At 49.0% G+C, this 16,094-nt stretch overlaps 1 protein-coding gene across 3 annotated transcripts in view; it reads right to left on the reverse strand.

The window, feature by feature from the left end:
- The window catches only part of Plec (plectin), a 61,804-nt gene that overhangs the window by 44,937 nt on the left and 773 nt on the right, over positions 1 to 16,094 (reverse strand). For 2 of the 3 annotated variants that reach the window (XM_052160834.1, XM_052160839.1), the window contains exon 2: positions 15,387 to 15,591. In XM_052160834.1, coding sequence (XP_052016794.1) covers positions 15,387 to 15,585 — 199 coding nt within the window. In that variant the 5' untranslated portion in view covers positions 15,586 to 15,591. Of the gene's footprint in view, positions 1 to 13,395; positions 13,532 to 15,386; positions 15,592 to 16,094 lie in introns of those variants that run through there. The other variant, XM_052160838.1, reaches the window with a different exon arrangement.

Here is a 16,094-nt window from a genome sequence, read left to right on the forward strand (position 1 = left end):
AGTGGTACAAATCTTTAATCCCAGCACTTGGGAGGCAGAGAAAGGCAGTTCAAAGCTAGCCTGGTCTAACAGTGAGTTCAAGGATAGCTGGGGTTATGTAGAGAAACTGTTCCAAAAACAAAAAGTTACAAAAGTCAGTGCTGGGCAGATGGCTCAGCAGTTAGGAGCACTTGTTGCTCTGGGAACTGAACTTGGGATCTTCAGTTCCAAGGGATCTGACTCCCTCTTCCACAGATACCGATACACAAGTGGTACACAAACATATATGTAAGCAAAACACTCACACAGAAAAAATCTGGGAAAAAAAAGGATCCTTTAGAAAGAAAAAGAAAAGCGAAGAGTCAGAATTTAAGGATTCCTTGGTTTAGAGAGTTCTAGGACAACACAGAGAAACTCAGTCTCAAAGAAAAGAAAAAAAAGAATATGTATGTATATATATAAATACACACACACACACACACACACATTACACTAAGGTTCACTGGACACCTTTGTGGTGACAATTTTGGAGTTTTGGTTTTAAAAACACAGAAATATTACAAGAATGTTTTCGTTTTAATCCCAGGTGTGGCATATGGGGCTGCCTCAGATTGTCCACAGCAGCTGACTGTGATTTGCCTCGTGCTCTGGCAGAGGCTCAATTTAGCCAGCTGCAGGTAGTTTCTATGACTGTATGGTGAGACATTTGGAATTCTGGGACTTTTCAGAGGAAATGTAAGTTCCAAGGCCCCAAGAGGTGAGGGGTTACCAGTGGGTTTAGTGGACTGTTGGTTGGTGGTGGTCCTGGTTTGTTAATTAGTTGTGCTCAAAGAAACAAAAACAAGAAGAAATTAGATATCCTGATGGCTACCTAATCAGCAGGAAGTAGTCTGAGACGATGCTGCGCCCTTTCTGACCCCTGACTTTATCCAGGGGTCTCTTTCCTTTCCTCTCTATCCATTTTTTCTTATCTAGTATTAGGGGTGTTAGAAAAGGGACCCACAAAGTAGCAAAAGATAGCTACACACCTTATTTAGATAAAGCCCTAGCTGACGGGGTTGCAGAGATGGCTCAGTGGTTACTGATCTTCCAGAGAACCCTTGTTCCCAGGACCCACACGTTGGCTCCGAGCCATGGCTAACCCCAGTTTAAGAGGAACTGACCTTCTGGCCTCCCTCCGAGGGCACCAGGCATGCAAGTGCTGCATAGACATACATGGGCATAAACACTCACACATAAAACAAAAAAAATGTTAAAAACCCCTAGTTACTAAAAAATAGATACAAAGGTCTAAAATACTCCCTAACACTACATCATAAAGCCACAGGAAACACAGTAATAATCGTGGGGCCGGCAAGGTGTTAAAAACAAACACGAAACCAGGCGGTGGTGGCGCACACCTTTAATCCCAGCACTTGGGAAGCAGAGGCAGGCAGATTTCTGAGTTCGAGGCCAGGATGGTCTACAGAATGAGATCCAAAACAGCCAGGGCTACACAGAGAAACCCTGTCTCGAAAAACCAAAAAACAAAAACCAAAAACCAAACAAAACAAAAAACAAAAAACAAACAAACAGGAAGAAAACTTACATCAATCAAATACTAGTGTGCATTCTGAAGTGGGAATTAAATGGTGGACTCCCAAAACATATGTCTGTGTCCCTGAAACTCATAACTGCAGCCTTACTAGAAGACAGATCTCTAATTAAGAATCCATTCTGAATTATTTAGGTGGTCCTAGGTCTAAGGAGAAGTGTCCTTATGTGAGAGGAGGAAAGACACAGAGGCAGAGACTGGAAGGAGACAAAGCAAGCCGAGGAACAGGGCAGCTGGAGGGATGGCAGGGTCTTCTCGAGTGCCTCCAGAGACGACCCGCCAACGCTCGCATGTGCCTCCAGAGACGACCCGCCAACGCTCACATGTGCCTCTAGAGACGACCCGCCAATGCTTGCATGTTGGGCTTCTGGGCTGCTATGGTCTCAAATGACCAAAGAAATTAATGCAGATATCACGAGGTATGGGGTGCTGCTGTCACAAATATCTGAAAAGTCGCACATGGAGGGAGGGTGTGGTGGCTGGTGGTACACCCCTTTAACCTAGCATTTAGGGAGCAAAGGCAGGAGATCTCTGAGTTTGAATCCAATAAGGTGTGCATAGCTAGTTCCAGGTCAGTAAGGGCTGTATAGTGAGACCCTGTCTCAACAAAACAAAGCATAACAAAAATTTTTAAGCATGTAAATGGCTTAAAATTTGGTAATAGAAACTGGAGGATTTTGAGGCATACAAGAGAAAAAGTCCAGGACTGCCTGACTAACTGCTATTTAGAAAGATGAAAGATGAAATGGGATGTATTTGCACAGCCCCGCCCCACCCCAGCTAGTTTGAAGGCCAAGACAGGAGGATTGCTTGAACCAAGTAGTAATTAAGTTATCCTGGGCAATATAGTGAGACCAACATTTAGGAGAAAGAGCAGGTGGGGGTGGGGGACGACAATAAGCTTAGATTGCTGGTGAACTCACAGGAAGAAGTGGAGGGCTGGAGATGTGTGCGAGTTGGGAGAATGCTTGCCTAGCATGCACAAAGCCCAGGGTTTGATCCCCAACATCTCATAAACCAGGCAGAGTGGTGCGGTGACACATCTGTAATCCAGCCCTGGGTGGGAGAATCAGAACTTCAAAGTCACATCTGGATCAGAACTTCAAAGTCACATCTGGCTACATGTTGAGTTTGATGCTAATAACTCTGGGATACAGGAGACCCTCCCCACCACCTGCAAAAATAAAAGATAGGAAGAAGGAAAAGAAAAGAAAGTGTGGAGGTTTGAAAAAGAAAGGCCCCTATCAGCCCACATGTTTGAATGCTTGGTCTCCAGTTAGTACAACTGTTTGGGAAGGAATGGGGGTGTGGTCCTATTGGAGGAGGTATGTTACTGGGGGTGGACTTTGAGTTTCTAAAGACCACAACAGACCGGTCTCTTTCTCTCTGCCTGCAGATCAGGATGTAAGCTCTTAGGAACTGCTCCAGTAACATCCCTGCCTGTCACCATGTTCCCTACCACGATGGTGATGGACTTCAGATGTAACCATCTGAAGCTATAGGCAAGCCCCCAATTATATGCCTTCCTTTAGAAGTTGCCTTGGTTGTGATGTCTATTCTATTCACAGGGATAGGTACACTAACCATCCTATAGTATAGGAGAGAAAAGAAAGGAAGGAAGGAAGGAAGGAAGGAAGGAAGGAAGGAAGGAAGGAAGGAAGGAAGGAAGGAAGGAAGGAAGGAGTGGGGAGGGAGAGAAATGGGGCGAGGCCTTTAATTCCAGCATTTGAAAAGAAAAAGCAGATAGATCTCTAAAACTTCAAGGCCATGCTGATCTATATAACGAGTTCCAGAGATATATAGTAAGATCCTGTAAAGGAGGAGGAGAAAGAAACAGGTGGATCTTTGATTATGAGGCTAGCCTGGTCTACAGAGTCACTTCCAGGAGCCAGGGCTAAGCAGAGAAACCATGCTGGCTGTCACCGATCCCTGCCCCCCCCAAAAAAAAAATAAAAGGAGAAGAAGAAATAAATGAGAAAGCATGTTCTTGCATACTAGAAGCAAGGCGATCCTTGCTTGTCTCGCAGCAGCCACGCTGACTGGGTTGTGCTCTCCTGGGGGTGCAACAAACATGGACAATTAGCTGAAAAGATTTCCAAGCAACTATAGCTCAGTTTCTTCTTGTGGCTCATCTTAAAAGTCAGGAAGAAAAAGAAACTGAGGAAGGAACTGTTAAGCAAAAAGAAACCAGCACTGGTGATTTGGGAAATCCACAGGCTATTCAGCTTGCAAAGAGATGCTGACAAGGGGAGAGTCACTGTCTGGACAGGGTGCTCTGGAAAGAAAGGCCTGTGTGACTGGAGAGCCTCTGCCTAACTGTGACTCACCAGTCCATTCAACTGCCTCTGCAGAGTCAGGAGGAGAGAGATTACCCAGAAAAGCCCTGGGGCAGGCGCTCTGTGACACAGAAGGCAGGCACAGATTTATGAAAAGGCTCTGCCAGAAGTGACCCTGCCAGCCTGGACTAAAGGGACAGACAGAAGGAAACGGAGGTGCTGGACTTCCAAGAGGCTATAACAGGAACATGGTGGTAACCCCAGTCAGCTGCAGGCATGCCTTTCAAAACGGGCAGCAAAATGGATCCTCGTCCTCCTTCCTGGGTCAGGGATTCCTTTGCCTCAGGGAAACAATAAGTGTCTCTGTCAATAGCCAACTGCCCAACTTAGAGAACCCTTCCATAACTAAACCAGGACCCAGCCCCTCAGAGGTCAGGAATGAAGAGCCCCAAAGGCCTGTCTCTCCCGATCATCGATCATCGCCTTCACCTCGCACCGGCTCTACTCCCCACAGCCTCCCCACACCCCTTAGTGCCTGGAATCTGAAGACACACTAAAGAGTCCTGCTCAAGTCCCTCAGTCCCTCACCCACTGCTCCCAGGACTCTGCTCTCAGGACTCGGTGCTCAAACACATATGGTGGCCTAGGCCCTTAATTCCAGCACTGGGGAGACAAAGGCAGGCAGGCCAGCCTGGTGTACATAAAAAAGTTCCAGGCTAGCCAGGGCTACATAGAGGTCTCAATGCCAGGTAGCCCTCTCCACCTAGCCCGCATCCCCCCCCCCACCCTAGACTTGGAGGGTCTTAGGGGACAGGTCTTCCCTACAGATGGCTCCAAATGAACTGTCCCCTGTCAAACCCAATCCAGCATTTCCCACCATGCTGGCTCTCTAGTCACTTCCCATCTCAGTCAGCTGTATATACCAATGGAAGCCTATTGCGTTCCCTGACACAGAGACACTACCCCCTCTCAAGTGTTCTCCATCTTCACTGCCACCTCAGTAACTTCTTGCAGGAACTAAGGAATCATTTCAGGGACCTGGACTGCCTGAGGTGTCCTGCTCAGAGCCCACCTCTCTCTCCCAGCAAGTGAAGTAGGGCTCGGCTCAGGATACAGAGATACAGCAAGCCCCGGGCCCTGCTCTTGGAAGCTGAGTTTGGGGGAAAACGATGTTTAAAAAAGTCCTTGTTGCCCATGAACACACATCCAGACCCTGAAGCCTCCTATATAACAACAACAACAACAACAACAACAAAAAAAAAACAGATGTGTGTGGGTTTTGCCTTTATTTGTGTGTATGCATGTGTCTTGCTCTGTGTGTGCACACATGTATGCACATACATGTACAGATGCCAGAAGAGGTCACTGGATTTTTCCAGAGCTAAAGCTACAGGCCATTATTGTGAGTCTCTAGATGCAGATGCTGAAAACCAAACTTGGGTCCTCTGGAAAAGTAGCAAAGAATCTTAACCACTGAGCCATGTCTCCAGCCCATGGTTTTGTTTTTCAATAAAAGAAAGCCATTCAAAGCACAGCATAAAACCCAAAGGTCATAGGGTGAAAACTGGCAAATTTGAAAGACTCTTCTGGCCAAGATCTGTGGTACAGCTGAGGCAGATCACTGGAGCACAAGAATTTGAAAGCAGCCTGAAAAACATAGCAAAACTCCATCACAGGCAATACTAATACTAATACTTGTTATTAATGTATATTTAATAAAATTGATGTTATTTGGGGTGAAACAAGGTTTCTCTGTGTAGCTCTGGCTGTCCTAGAACTCACTCTGTAGACCAGGCTGGCCTGTAACTCACAGACTTGTCTGCCTCTGCCTCCAAGTACTGGGATGAAAGGTGTGAACCACCACTCCTGGTTCCAATAAAATTTTTATTATTAAATACTCAAAACAAATTTGCCCAAAGTCACCGTCAATGGACTCAAATAAAGATAGACTGATACTTTGGAGGCAGAGGCAGGCAGATCTCTTGAGTTTAAGGCCAGCCTGGTCTACAGAGTGAGCACCAAGACAACCAGGGCTACATAGTAAAGAAAGAAACCCTGTTTCCAAAAACCAAAAGAAAGAAAAAGAAAAGAAAAGCAGGAAGGAAAGAAGGAAGGAAGAGAGAGGGAGGCAAGAAGGGAGGAAAAAAGGAAGAAAGAAAGAAAAGACAAATTGCTGATGTGAGACTGAGCAATTGGGATCCAAAAACACTGCCTCCTGGTCTGGGCGGTGATCGCAGGCCAACTTTGAAACTGAAGCTATATGTGTACAATTTGTACATTTTTCTACAGAAAGGCTATGCTTAAATAAAACCTTCACTTGTTTACAAGATAACCAGAAAATATGAAGTTTACATAATACATAAAGATATAAATATCTAAAGAACTCTCACAAGGGAAAATAAACTTTGGAAAATGGAACACTGAATCAGTCAGTAAAATGGCTGCCACACAGGCACAAGGACTCCTCCCAACCATGTTAAAAGCCAGGAATGGGGATGAGGAGATGGCTCAGTGGTTAAGAGCACTTGCTGCCCTTCCAGAGGTTCAATTCCTCCATCATGGAGGCTTACAACTGTCTGTAACGCCAGTTCCTGAAGATCTGACTCTTTTCTTGCCTCCACAGGCACAAGGCGCATACATGGTACCCAGACATGTATGCAGACAAATACTCATACACATAAAGAAACTAAAGGAAATACCTACACACACACACACACACACACACACCACAGATAGAACAGCAAATGTTCATAATCCCAGAGCTGGGTTGAGAGAGATAGGCAGGTCCATGGGGTTCCCTGGCAGGTCATCCTAAGCTATGTGTTGCAGGCCAAGGAGAAAGCCTGAATCAAAACAGACAGACAGACAGACAGACAGACAGACAGGAGAGCATCAGGGAATGACATTGAGGGTGTTCTCTGACCTCTGCATCTCATATATGATCACATATGTGTACTTACATACACTGTAACAGACCTTCAGAGTTAGTTCTCCCCTTCCTGCGTGGGCCCTGGGAAATGAACTCAGGTTGTCAGGTGCACACTGCAAGTGCTTTGTAATCCACTGAGCCAGCTCACTGGCCCAAGAAACACAACCTTAAAATTTTTTTTTATTGTTTAAGATTTTATTTTTACAAGTCGTGCAGTGGTGGCACACGCCTTTAATCTCTGCACTTGGGAGGCAGAGGCAGGAGAATTTCTGAGTTCGAGGCCAGCCTGGTCTACAGAGTGAGTTCCAGGACAGCTAGAGCTACACAGAGAAACCCTGTCTCAAATAAACCAAAACAAAAAACAAACAAACAAAAAAAACAAAAGAAAAGATTTTATTTTTACTATTTTTTATTTATATGTATGGGTATGTGTCTGTGTGTGCCACATGAGTGCAGGTGTCTGTGGAAGCCAGAAGAGGGTGCTGTATCGCCAAGAGCTGAAATAAGGGAACTAAGCCAGCGTGGGCTCTGGGACTGGAAGTCAGGGTTTCCGGAAGACAAGTGCTCTACACCACCAACTTCTCTCTCCAGCTCCAATAACCTTTTAAAGTAAGTTCAATGTCCATCTAAGGACCAAGTAAATAAGCAGTAATGCTTCCAGGTAATAGAGTATTTTGTAATCATTTAAAACCATGAGACTGTTGGTGGCATTCAATAGGGAAAAAAAATCTTTCCAACAAATCATGCTGGAAAAACAGGATATTCTCACGCTAAGGAGACACCCACTTCATGTCATGTACAAAATGAACTCAAAACAGACCAAAGGCCTCAACATAAGAACTAAATTTATTCTGAGTTCAAGGCCAGCCTGGTCTACAGAGTGCGTTCCAGGACAGCCAGGGCTATACAGAGAAACCCTGTCTTGAAAATACCAAATCAAAGAAAAAAAAAAAAAAAAAGAACTAAATTTAGGGCTGTTGAGAGCTAGCTCAGCTCTGAACACGGCCTGCTCTTTTGGATGATGGGGGTTCAAGTCCCAACGTTTTCAAGGCAGCTGTCAACCATCTGTAACTCTAGTCCTGGGAGATATGATATGTTCTTCTGGTCTCTACAGGCACTGCACATGGTGTATGTACAAGCAGGCAATATAATCAGAAACTCAATTTTTTTTAAAGATTAATGTGCTAAATATTTATGACTAGAAGTGTAGCTCAGTGGGGACCACTGACCTCTCATGTGCGAAGCCTTGGGTCCACTCCCAGAGCCACCAAAATAAATACGTAAAAAGTACAACAAATAGTAAGTGTAAAAGCAAGAAGAAGAAGAAGAAGAGGAGGAGGAGGAGGAGGAGGAGGAGGAGGAGGAGGAGAACTGGAGCGGTGGCTCAGGGGTTAAGAGCATTGGCTGTTCTTCTAGAGGTCCTGAGTTCAATTCCCAGCAACCACATGGTGGCTTACAACCACTGTAAAGAGATCTGATGCCCTCTTCTGGTATGTCTGAAGACAGTGACAGTGTACTCACATATATGAAATAAAAAAAAAAAAAAAAAAAAAACTCCAGAAGAGGAGGAGGAGGAGGAGGAGGAGGAGGAGGAAACATCAGCATAAAAATTCCTAGCTTTGGTTTGAGCAGTGGCTTCTTAGATATAACATGTAAAGCATAACCAACCAGAATAAATAAATGAATAAATCAGATATATAATAATAACGACTTAATACACTTTCTGAGCTGAGGAGCCGGCTCAACAGGTTCAGGCACTTAGCAGCGGGCTGAGGGGCTGGGTTCAAGCCCTGATGCCCACATGGAAGGAAAGAAGTAAACTGCACAGATTGTCCTTTAACCTCCACATATTCACTATGACACATACTTGCCCCAGCCAACAGTGAGTGTAAAATCCCTCAGTTAAAAATACCCTTTCAGAACTTCAGTGTTAAAAGATCCTTCAGTAAATTAGACTGGTGCCCAGTACCCCAAAGGCCCTGGGTTGCATGCAGCTCTCCACAAGAGGAATAAAGTAGAAAAATTAATAGATGGGTAATGCAAAAGTGGGGGATGTACTCAAGACATGAGAGACGTCATGCAGTGATGTTGGGAGAGTGGAGAACTTCAGCTCCTGTGGAAAACCATCTGGCAGTTCCTCAAATGGTTAAATATAGAATGACCACATGACCCAGCAATTCCACTCCTAGTCATCTACCCAAGGGAAAGCTACAAGTCCACACACAGATGCGTGTGCAAATGTTAACAGGTCATTAGTCATAATAATCCAAACATTCACCAGCTAATAAATATGTGGATAAATGTTGCTATATCTGTAAAAAGAAAATTTTCTGCCATGGTGGCACATGTCCGGAAACACAATGCTCTGGAGGTGAAGGCAAAGGATTGTGAGTTCAAGACCAGTCAGGGTTGTACTGTATGATCCTACCACAAAAATGGAGGGAGGGGAGAACAGGGAGCTGGACAAAATACTGGTTTGTGTGAAAGAAGGCACACTCAAACAGGAGGAGCCCGTTTAGATGAAATAGGCAATCCAGAATCCGTAAGCAGGAAAGCACACCAGTTACAATAGCAGGAAACAGGGGACAAAATGTTCTGGAACTGATTATGATGGGTGTACATCTCTAACTATTCTAATACATATGAAAAAGATACAATTTTATATACATATACACATACATATACGTGTGTGTGTATTATGTGTGTGTGTGTGTTGTGTGTGTGTGTATACTTTTTTTTGGTTTTTCGATACAGGGTTTCTTTTTTTTTTTTTTTAAAGATTTATTTATTATATGTAAGTACACTGTAGCTGTCTTCAGACACACCAGAAGAGGGCATCAGATCTCTTTACAGATGGTTGTGAGCCACCATGTGGGTGCTGGGATTTGAACTTATGACCTCTGGAAGAGCAGTTGGTGCTCTTATCCACTGAGCCATCTCTCCAGCCCAGGGTTTCTTTTTTTAAAAGATGTATTTTTTGATATATGTAAGTACACTGTAGCTGTACATATAACACCAGCAGAGGGCGTCAGATCTCACTATGGATGGTTGTGAGCCACCATATGGTTGCTGGGATTTGAACTCAGGACCTTCTGAAGAGCAGTCAGCGCTCTTAACTGCTGGGCCACCTCTCCAGCACCCAGGGTTTCTTTCAGATTTAGAGATCTGCCCGCCTCTGCCTCACAAGTGCTGGGATGAAAGGTGCACACCACGGTGAATTGTATTTACGTAAGTGAATTGAATTATCACCTGTGAAATACTTTAGTGAAATACACTAAGCATGGGGTCAACAAACTAAGGGCTGACGAGGAAAGCCAGTGTCTCCAGAGGTCATCACAGTCAGAGAACTAGTGAGTACAGGAAGCTCTGTCTCCCTCTCTCCAGCTCCCTCCCCTCCCCGACCTCACAGACACAGCACCACCAGCACTAGCACCTTACTACTTTTTATAAAGGTAGTTGTATTGTGCCAGACTTTTTTTTTTAGTGTTTTCCTTTTCACAGTTGAGAGATCACAAGCTCTCTGAAGAGCCCCAAACAACGGCCAGCCTTCACCCTTGCCAGCTGAGCCCTACTGCACAGGATCCCTGCACGGTCACCGTTCATCCATCCGTGCAAACACCCCGCAAATGCAAGCTGGGGGGATGGGGGGAGTGCTGGTGCCAGGGACGAAGATAACAGAGCTCAGAGTCCAGTATGGAGAAGGACAGGACACAGGAGAGGGTACCACCCACAACACGCCAGGTAGGCCACAGCCTCCAAGGGAGTTTGGGAGCCCCCAGACAGGTCTTGCCGTAGACATATGGACATAGTGCCTGGCCCCTTTTCGACCCACTTTCCCCTCATCCTGGTGTGGGTCTCTCAGGCAGACAATTCTTGCAGATTCCAACTCCCAGTCCTTAGCTACTCTCCAACAGCACTCACCCCTGCCTCCTGCCTGTCCTGCCGCCTGGCAGTGTGGCCAGCACTCTGCCAAGTGCTACCCTGCCACCCATGCTGCCCGTTACTGTACGATCCCCATAACTGACAGGGTAGCCTTGAAGGTGCTGCTCCTCTCCACCCTAAACTGTGCCCTGACTCATACTTGGGGGTAGAGGAGGACCCAAGCGTTTTCTTCTTTACCAAACATCCCCATTTCTGTATACTTAAATTATCCCCTCTCCCTCAAAACTTACCCTGCCCTCCTCCTAGCCACAGCTCCTGTAGCACACTAGCGTGGCGCAGCTCTGGAGCCATTAGGAACCAGGCTCAGGGGACCAGGGGTTAGGATGCCTCTCACAGACAGACCAACTAGCAGTACAAGTGAGCCCACCGAATCACAGCAAGGGCGCTACCCTCCATCTGGTTAGGTACCCAGGAGTTTTTAACTCTGCAGGAATCTCCACTGACAGGAGGCTGGGTAGATCGGGAAGACGGAGGGACTCAAGTAGACAGGAAGTTTAGAAAGTTTTAGAAAAAGCATTGCCCTGTGGGAATGGCTGGGGATTTCCAAAGAAGAGCAGTCAGGAATAACCCTAGGGAAGGAGGGGCCTGGGAGGTTGTAAATAGGAATGAAAGTCAATGGGATGAGAGTCAAAAGGTGAAGGTAGTGTCTCTCTAAAGGCTAGGGCCCTTCTTCAGTTTGGGCACTCGAGGTGGAACGTCCTAGGGCAGGCGAGCTTCCCTACCTTCAGAGAACTAGCCAATGGTAAGCTGGGACTAGAAGAGAGGCATAACCACCTAACGGGGAGCATAAGACAGTTCCCCACATCCTTGCAATCTGGGGACCTCAGCAGCCCAACAGGACCACTAGGGTCCAATCTCAATGTGATTACAAGGGTCAGGCCTCAAAAGGAAGCGGGAGGTACAGGGCACATCTGGCAGGAGGCACGGGGCACATCTGGCCTCCTTCCTCTCCGCTATTCCTTTCCTCAGTCTGTAGTCCCAGCTTAGCTATCCCCTGTATGAGTCAAGGAGACTGGTGCTTCGGCTGCCTCAGAAGCATTCCTGGTCCTCACTCACTGCTCCGGGAGCCCCCAGCACCTGCTAGCCTGCTGTGCAACTCAGCTACTTTGAGGCTAGTGAGACACCCATGTCCAGGCAGCTGCACCCGTCACATGACAATTCCACGTCAGGCAGTACTCCTGTGCCCACCGCCCTCTCACCAGATCTCCCATGCCACCTATGCTAGAAGACAGACCAGGGCCAATACTGCCCAGTGAGTCTAACATAAAGCCCTGTCTCCAGTGGAACTAGGCTAAGAAAGAACACAGAGCTGGGCCCAAGGAACCTTCAGGGACATGTTAGCACACTCCTGGATGCACAGGAAAGCCGCACCTCAGGAAGAAGAGGCCATTATGGCTTTAGCATGATACTTAGACAAGGCTCTAGCACTGGACCATATAAGCCCAGCAAACCAACCAGACAAGGAAGGTTCTCGGGGTGCCACTATATATAGTCAATACTGGTCTACAGTACTGCCCTGGGGCTTGCCAGCAGGGTTGTGGCCCAAGGAGACAGATATTTCCATGCCCTGAATCTTTCCAGGGAGACCCTTGAGGAGTGAACAGCAGCCCAGCCTTCCCAATGGTCCTCTAGGGGTACAGTGGTCAGGCTCAAGAGCCCACGGTCCCAGGAGCAAAAGCCAGCCCCAGAACTAGCAGACCCCCACACAGCACAGCCACTGTGCCCACAGGACTATGAAACACCCCCTGCCTGGGTAGGGCGTGGGGTGGAGTGGCACCCAGGCCCTGGGCAAAGCTGTAACAGGACAGCTCTCTCCCTGAGCTGCCCTTGGGGGCAGAGCCAGCAAAACCAGCCATGTGGAGCTGGAACCTGTTTTGTTGGGCTCTGCCTGGGGCCTCAGTATCAACCCTCCTCAGTGTCATATACCCAGACCTCGAAGTCTTTGAAAGCTGGGAGGTACAGTTGGACTCATGCCTACATAGAGCTTACAGACCCCAACCCAGAGCCAAGCATTTGGGCCTTGTGTAGCCGACAGCGTCCAGAACCTGGGCAGGTCCAAGGCTCCAGGAGGGCATGGAGCAGGTTAAGTTGCCAAGGCCACAGACTGGACTGGATAGCCGCTCTGAAGTTCCTCTAGACAAGAAGGGGCTATTTCCAGGGGACAAAGTCAGGGTGCATTGGAATTCCCTGCCAAGGGAGGGTGTGGCCCAGCCCTGACCAGTTTGGGGAGGTGAGGAGAGGCAGTAGCTATGCCATTCACTGCCAGGCAGTAGCAGTCACCCCCACCCCACACAGGCAGTTGCCCCAGAGGAGAGGCAAGGGATAGCTTAGCCTTGACCCACGTGTCTGCTGGGTAACGCCACCGGACACTGGCCTAGACAGCGGACCCTGAAAAGTCCTGCTGTTCACACACCCGCCCCCACCAGGGCCCACCCCAGCCACCCCGTGCCTGGAGATGTCCTATTAAGGTCATAGACGCGGGGGCTCAGTGGAGCGCATCCATCCCTTCCCCGGGCAGAGGACGAGCGAACTTGGTGAGCCTTGCGGCGAATGACTGGGCTCGGTTGGTACAACGGTCGGGGACAGCAGCTGGGGACACGGCCGGCTGTCAGGCTGGCTAACCTGGAGGGGCCCGCGCGCCCAAAAGGGCAGCCAGGGGCCAGAGGCTCCGTTACCTTTGTACTTCTCCCGCACCTCCTCGTAGGCCTGGATGAAATCCTGTTCGTCGGGTGGTGGGCCAGACGTCAGCAGATGGGCCATGCTGGCGGGAGAAGAACGCAACGGGCCGCCGCGCAAGGCCAGCCCTGGCGGCCGCTCTGCCCCCGCCGCCTCCGCGCGCACGGCTTAAAGAGGCCTCCCCCGCCCCGCCCCGCCCCGCACCCAGGATGCCCCACGGGCGGGGCGGGGCCCGGCCGGCCAGCCAGCCGCCGACCTGCCCCGTGGCCGTACCCGCCGCCTGGCGCCCCTTCGCGGGAACCCGAGCCTTGATCCCACACACGGCCAGTTGCAAACACTCCCCTGCCTACTCGGGGAGCCAGAGGCGGCTGACAGAGCTCGGTCGCGGGTGGGAGGGTGGCCGTTCGCCACTTCTCCAACTCCTTCGCCCCGGGCAACTTCACCTGGCCACCTGAGGAGGCCCTTTCCGCCTGGCTCCCTCCCTCCCCTCGCCGTTACTTAGAACCGCCCTCCGTCATGACAGTGGAGTTTATAGTTTTGACATCGGCGAAATAAAAGAAGCCCTTGGAACACGGGGGAAAGTCGCACATAAAAAAGACGGTTACACAACTTACAAAAATACCTTAATAATTAAAAAAGTTCCTTTCTACCCAACCGTCTGACACAGACCGAGCATCGACACACCTTCCTTTACCGATTGGCTCTGGAAACCTTAAACACTGTATGAACCCGGAGCTGAAGCTCTGCGTCTAGAAACCAGTCCTTAGAAAATTACCAGAGAGCACAAAGACTACAGCATGTGGTGCTGGCTACAGCTTGAAAAGCAGTAAACACAGAAACCACCCAACCAGTTAAAAGGGCTTCTGGGGCCAGGCGGTGGTGGCACATGCCTGTAATCCCAGCACTTGGGAGGCAGAGGCAGGCGGATTTCTGGGTTCGAGGCCAGCCTGGTCTACAGAGTGAGTTCCAGGACAGCCAGGGCTATACAGAGAAACCCTGTCTCAAACAACAACAACAAAAAGGGGGGGGGGGTTCTGGGGTACCCTATTTCTACCCTCATCCCTGTCTTTAAAGGCCTGAGATAGTGAAGGGTATTCAAAAGAGTCCAAGTGGGGAAACAACCCCTTTTATAAGATGTGTGTGTGTGTGTGTGTGTGTGTATTCGCGCACCCGCACATGCACTCAGATCAGGAATAGTCCTAAAGGCAGGGTGGGGAGCACGTCTTTTATCTGTCCCCCTCCCCCATCTCCACAGGCTGCTGCTATGCGTCTACCAGCAAAGTTTCTGGATATTGCAGCATCTGCGTGCTCAGCTCCTAGCCTTCAGCTCCCAAGTCCACCCTTACCACCTCCTGCACGTCAAATGCCTCATCATCCCCTAGGGGATAGAGTCAGTGTTCCCTTTCCCCGGACATCCCACCCCAAAGGCCTCCAGCCTCAAATGACACACTTCTCAAAGGAACAGGCTGCCCTCCAGAAAGCTAGCCTTCGGCTGCCTGCTAGTCTCCCATGGTGCCTTTCACCTCACTCTTTCCCATCCTCAGAGTGGCAGTTCCTGAAAGGAACACCTAGCCTCTGGCTCATGGAGGTTCTGGGGCTCTCACGGATTAAACATCTTCTTTCCAGGTGGTAATGTGCTCCCGCCCTCTGATGGCAGCCAAGGCCGGAGAAGCAGTTTGACCTCAAGAGACCAAGAAACTATTCCAACTCACGATGGGCATCTGGACCCGTTTCCAGGAGACCACCGCTGAGCAGTTGCAGCCGGAAGCCAGACGTCAGCCCTTTAAAAGACCTCCAACCTCCTGCAGCTACCAAGGTCGAGCCAGCAGGTGGAGCTGTGCTACCTGAACTCACTAGTTCAGAAGGAGCCCTCCTTCAGCTGATCAATCGCCCCGGATGTCTTATCCAGTCCAACAGCTGGACACAGTTCATAGACGGTGTGTTAACACCCGTGCTGACGAGGCAAGCTGGCCGGACCCTTCCCCATTACCTGCAATGCGGATGATGGCCCTCTCTGCAGGATCCAAGACGCTCCCGTTGCCCACAGAACCACCTCCACTTCGGCGACTTCTCTGGGTTTTCCCGAGGTTCCAGGGCAGTGTGTCCCCGGGGCTGGGTGAACCACTGCTTCCATTGGAACTACCTTCGGCCACCGCCACAGTCCGTACCTCGGAGTCCTCCCCTGACATGGCCTCCTGGAGAGAAAGTAAGAAGGAGTCACACTCTCACCTGTGGGGAAAGTTAATACTGTGTATCGACCCACCACCACCTCCTTAACCTGAACATGGATACCAAACTCCTGTCTTGTCCACACACTGATCCCTGATGCTCAGCCCAGACTTTACAATAGCTCTCCCATTCCTACCTATCCTCACATCCTCCAGCACACACACTGCCCATCGTTCCGGTCTCTTAGTTACCCAAGCGCTAAACTATCCCCGCCCCCATCCCCAGCACAGGACACTGACTCCACCCTCCGCCTGTCAAACCGGAGGAGAAGAGGGTGCTACCTTCAAGCACACATTGATAGGACTCTGTCACTAGGACTAGAGCTTTCATTCCCTGCATTTCAGTCTTGGACTCCCTCTCCTCTGATCCTCCAATAGGCTGGCAATGAGGCCATCATCAACAAACACGGCTTATGCCCCTATTGTCCCACTCTTCAAAACAAGACCTTCAACCCCAGTCCGTGGTCACT

This window comes from Apodemus sylvaticus, chromosome 17 (genome assembly GCF_947179515.1).
Source record: "Apodemus sylvaticus chromosome 17, mApoSyl1.1, whole genome shotgun sequence".
NCBI classification, from domain to species: domain Eukaryota; kingdom Metazoa; phylum Chordata; class Mammalia; order Rodentia; family Muridae; genus Apodemus; species Apodemus sylvaticus.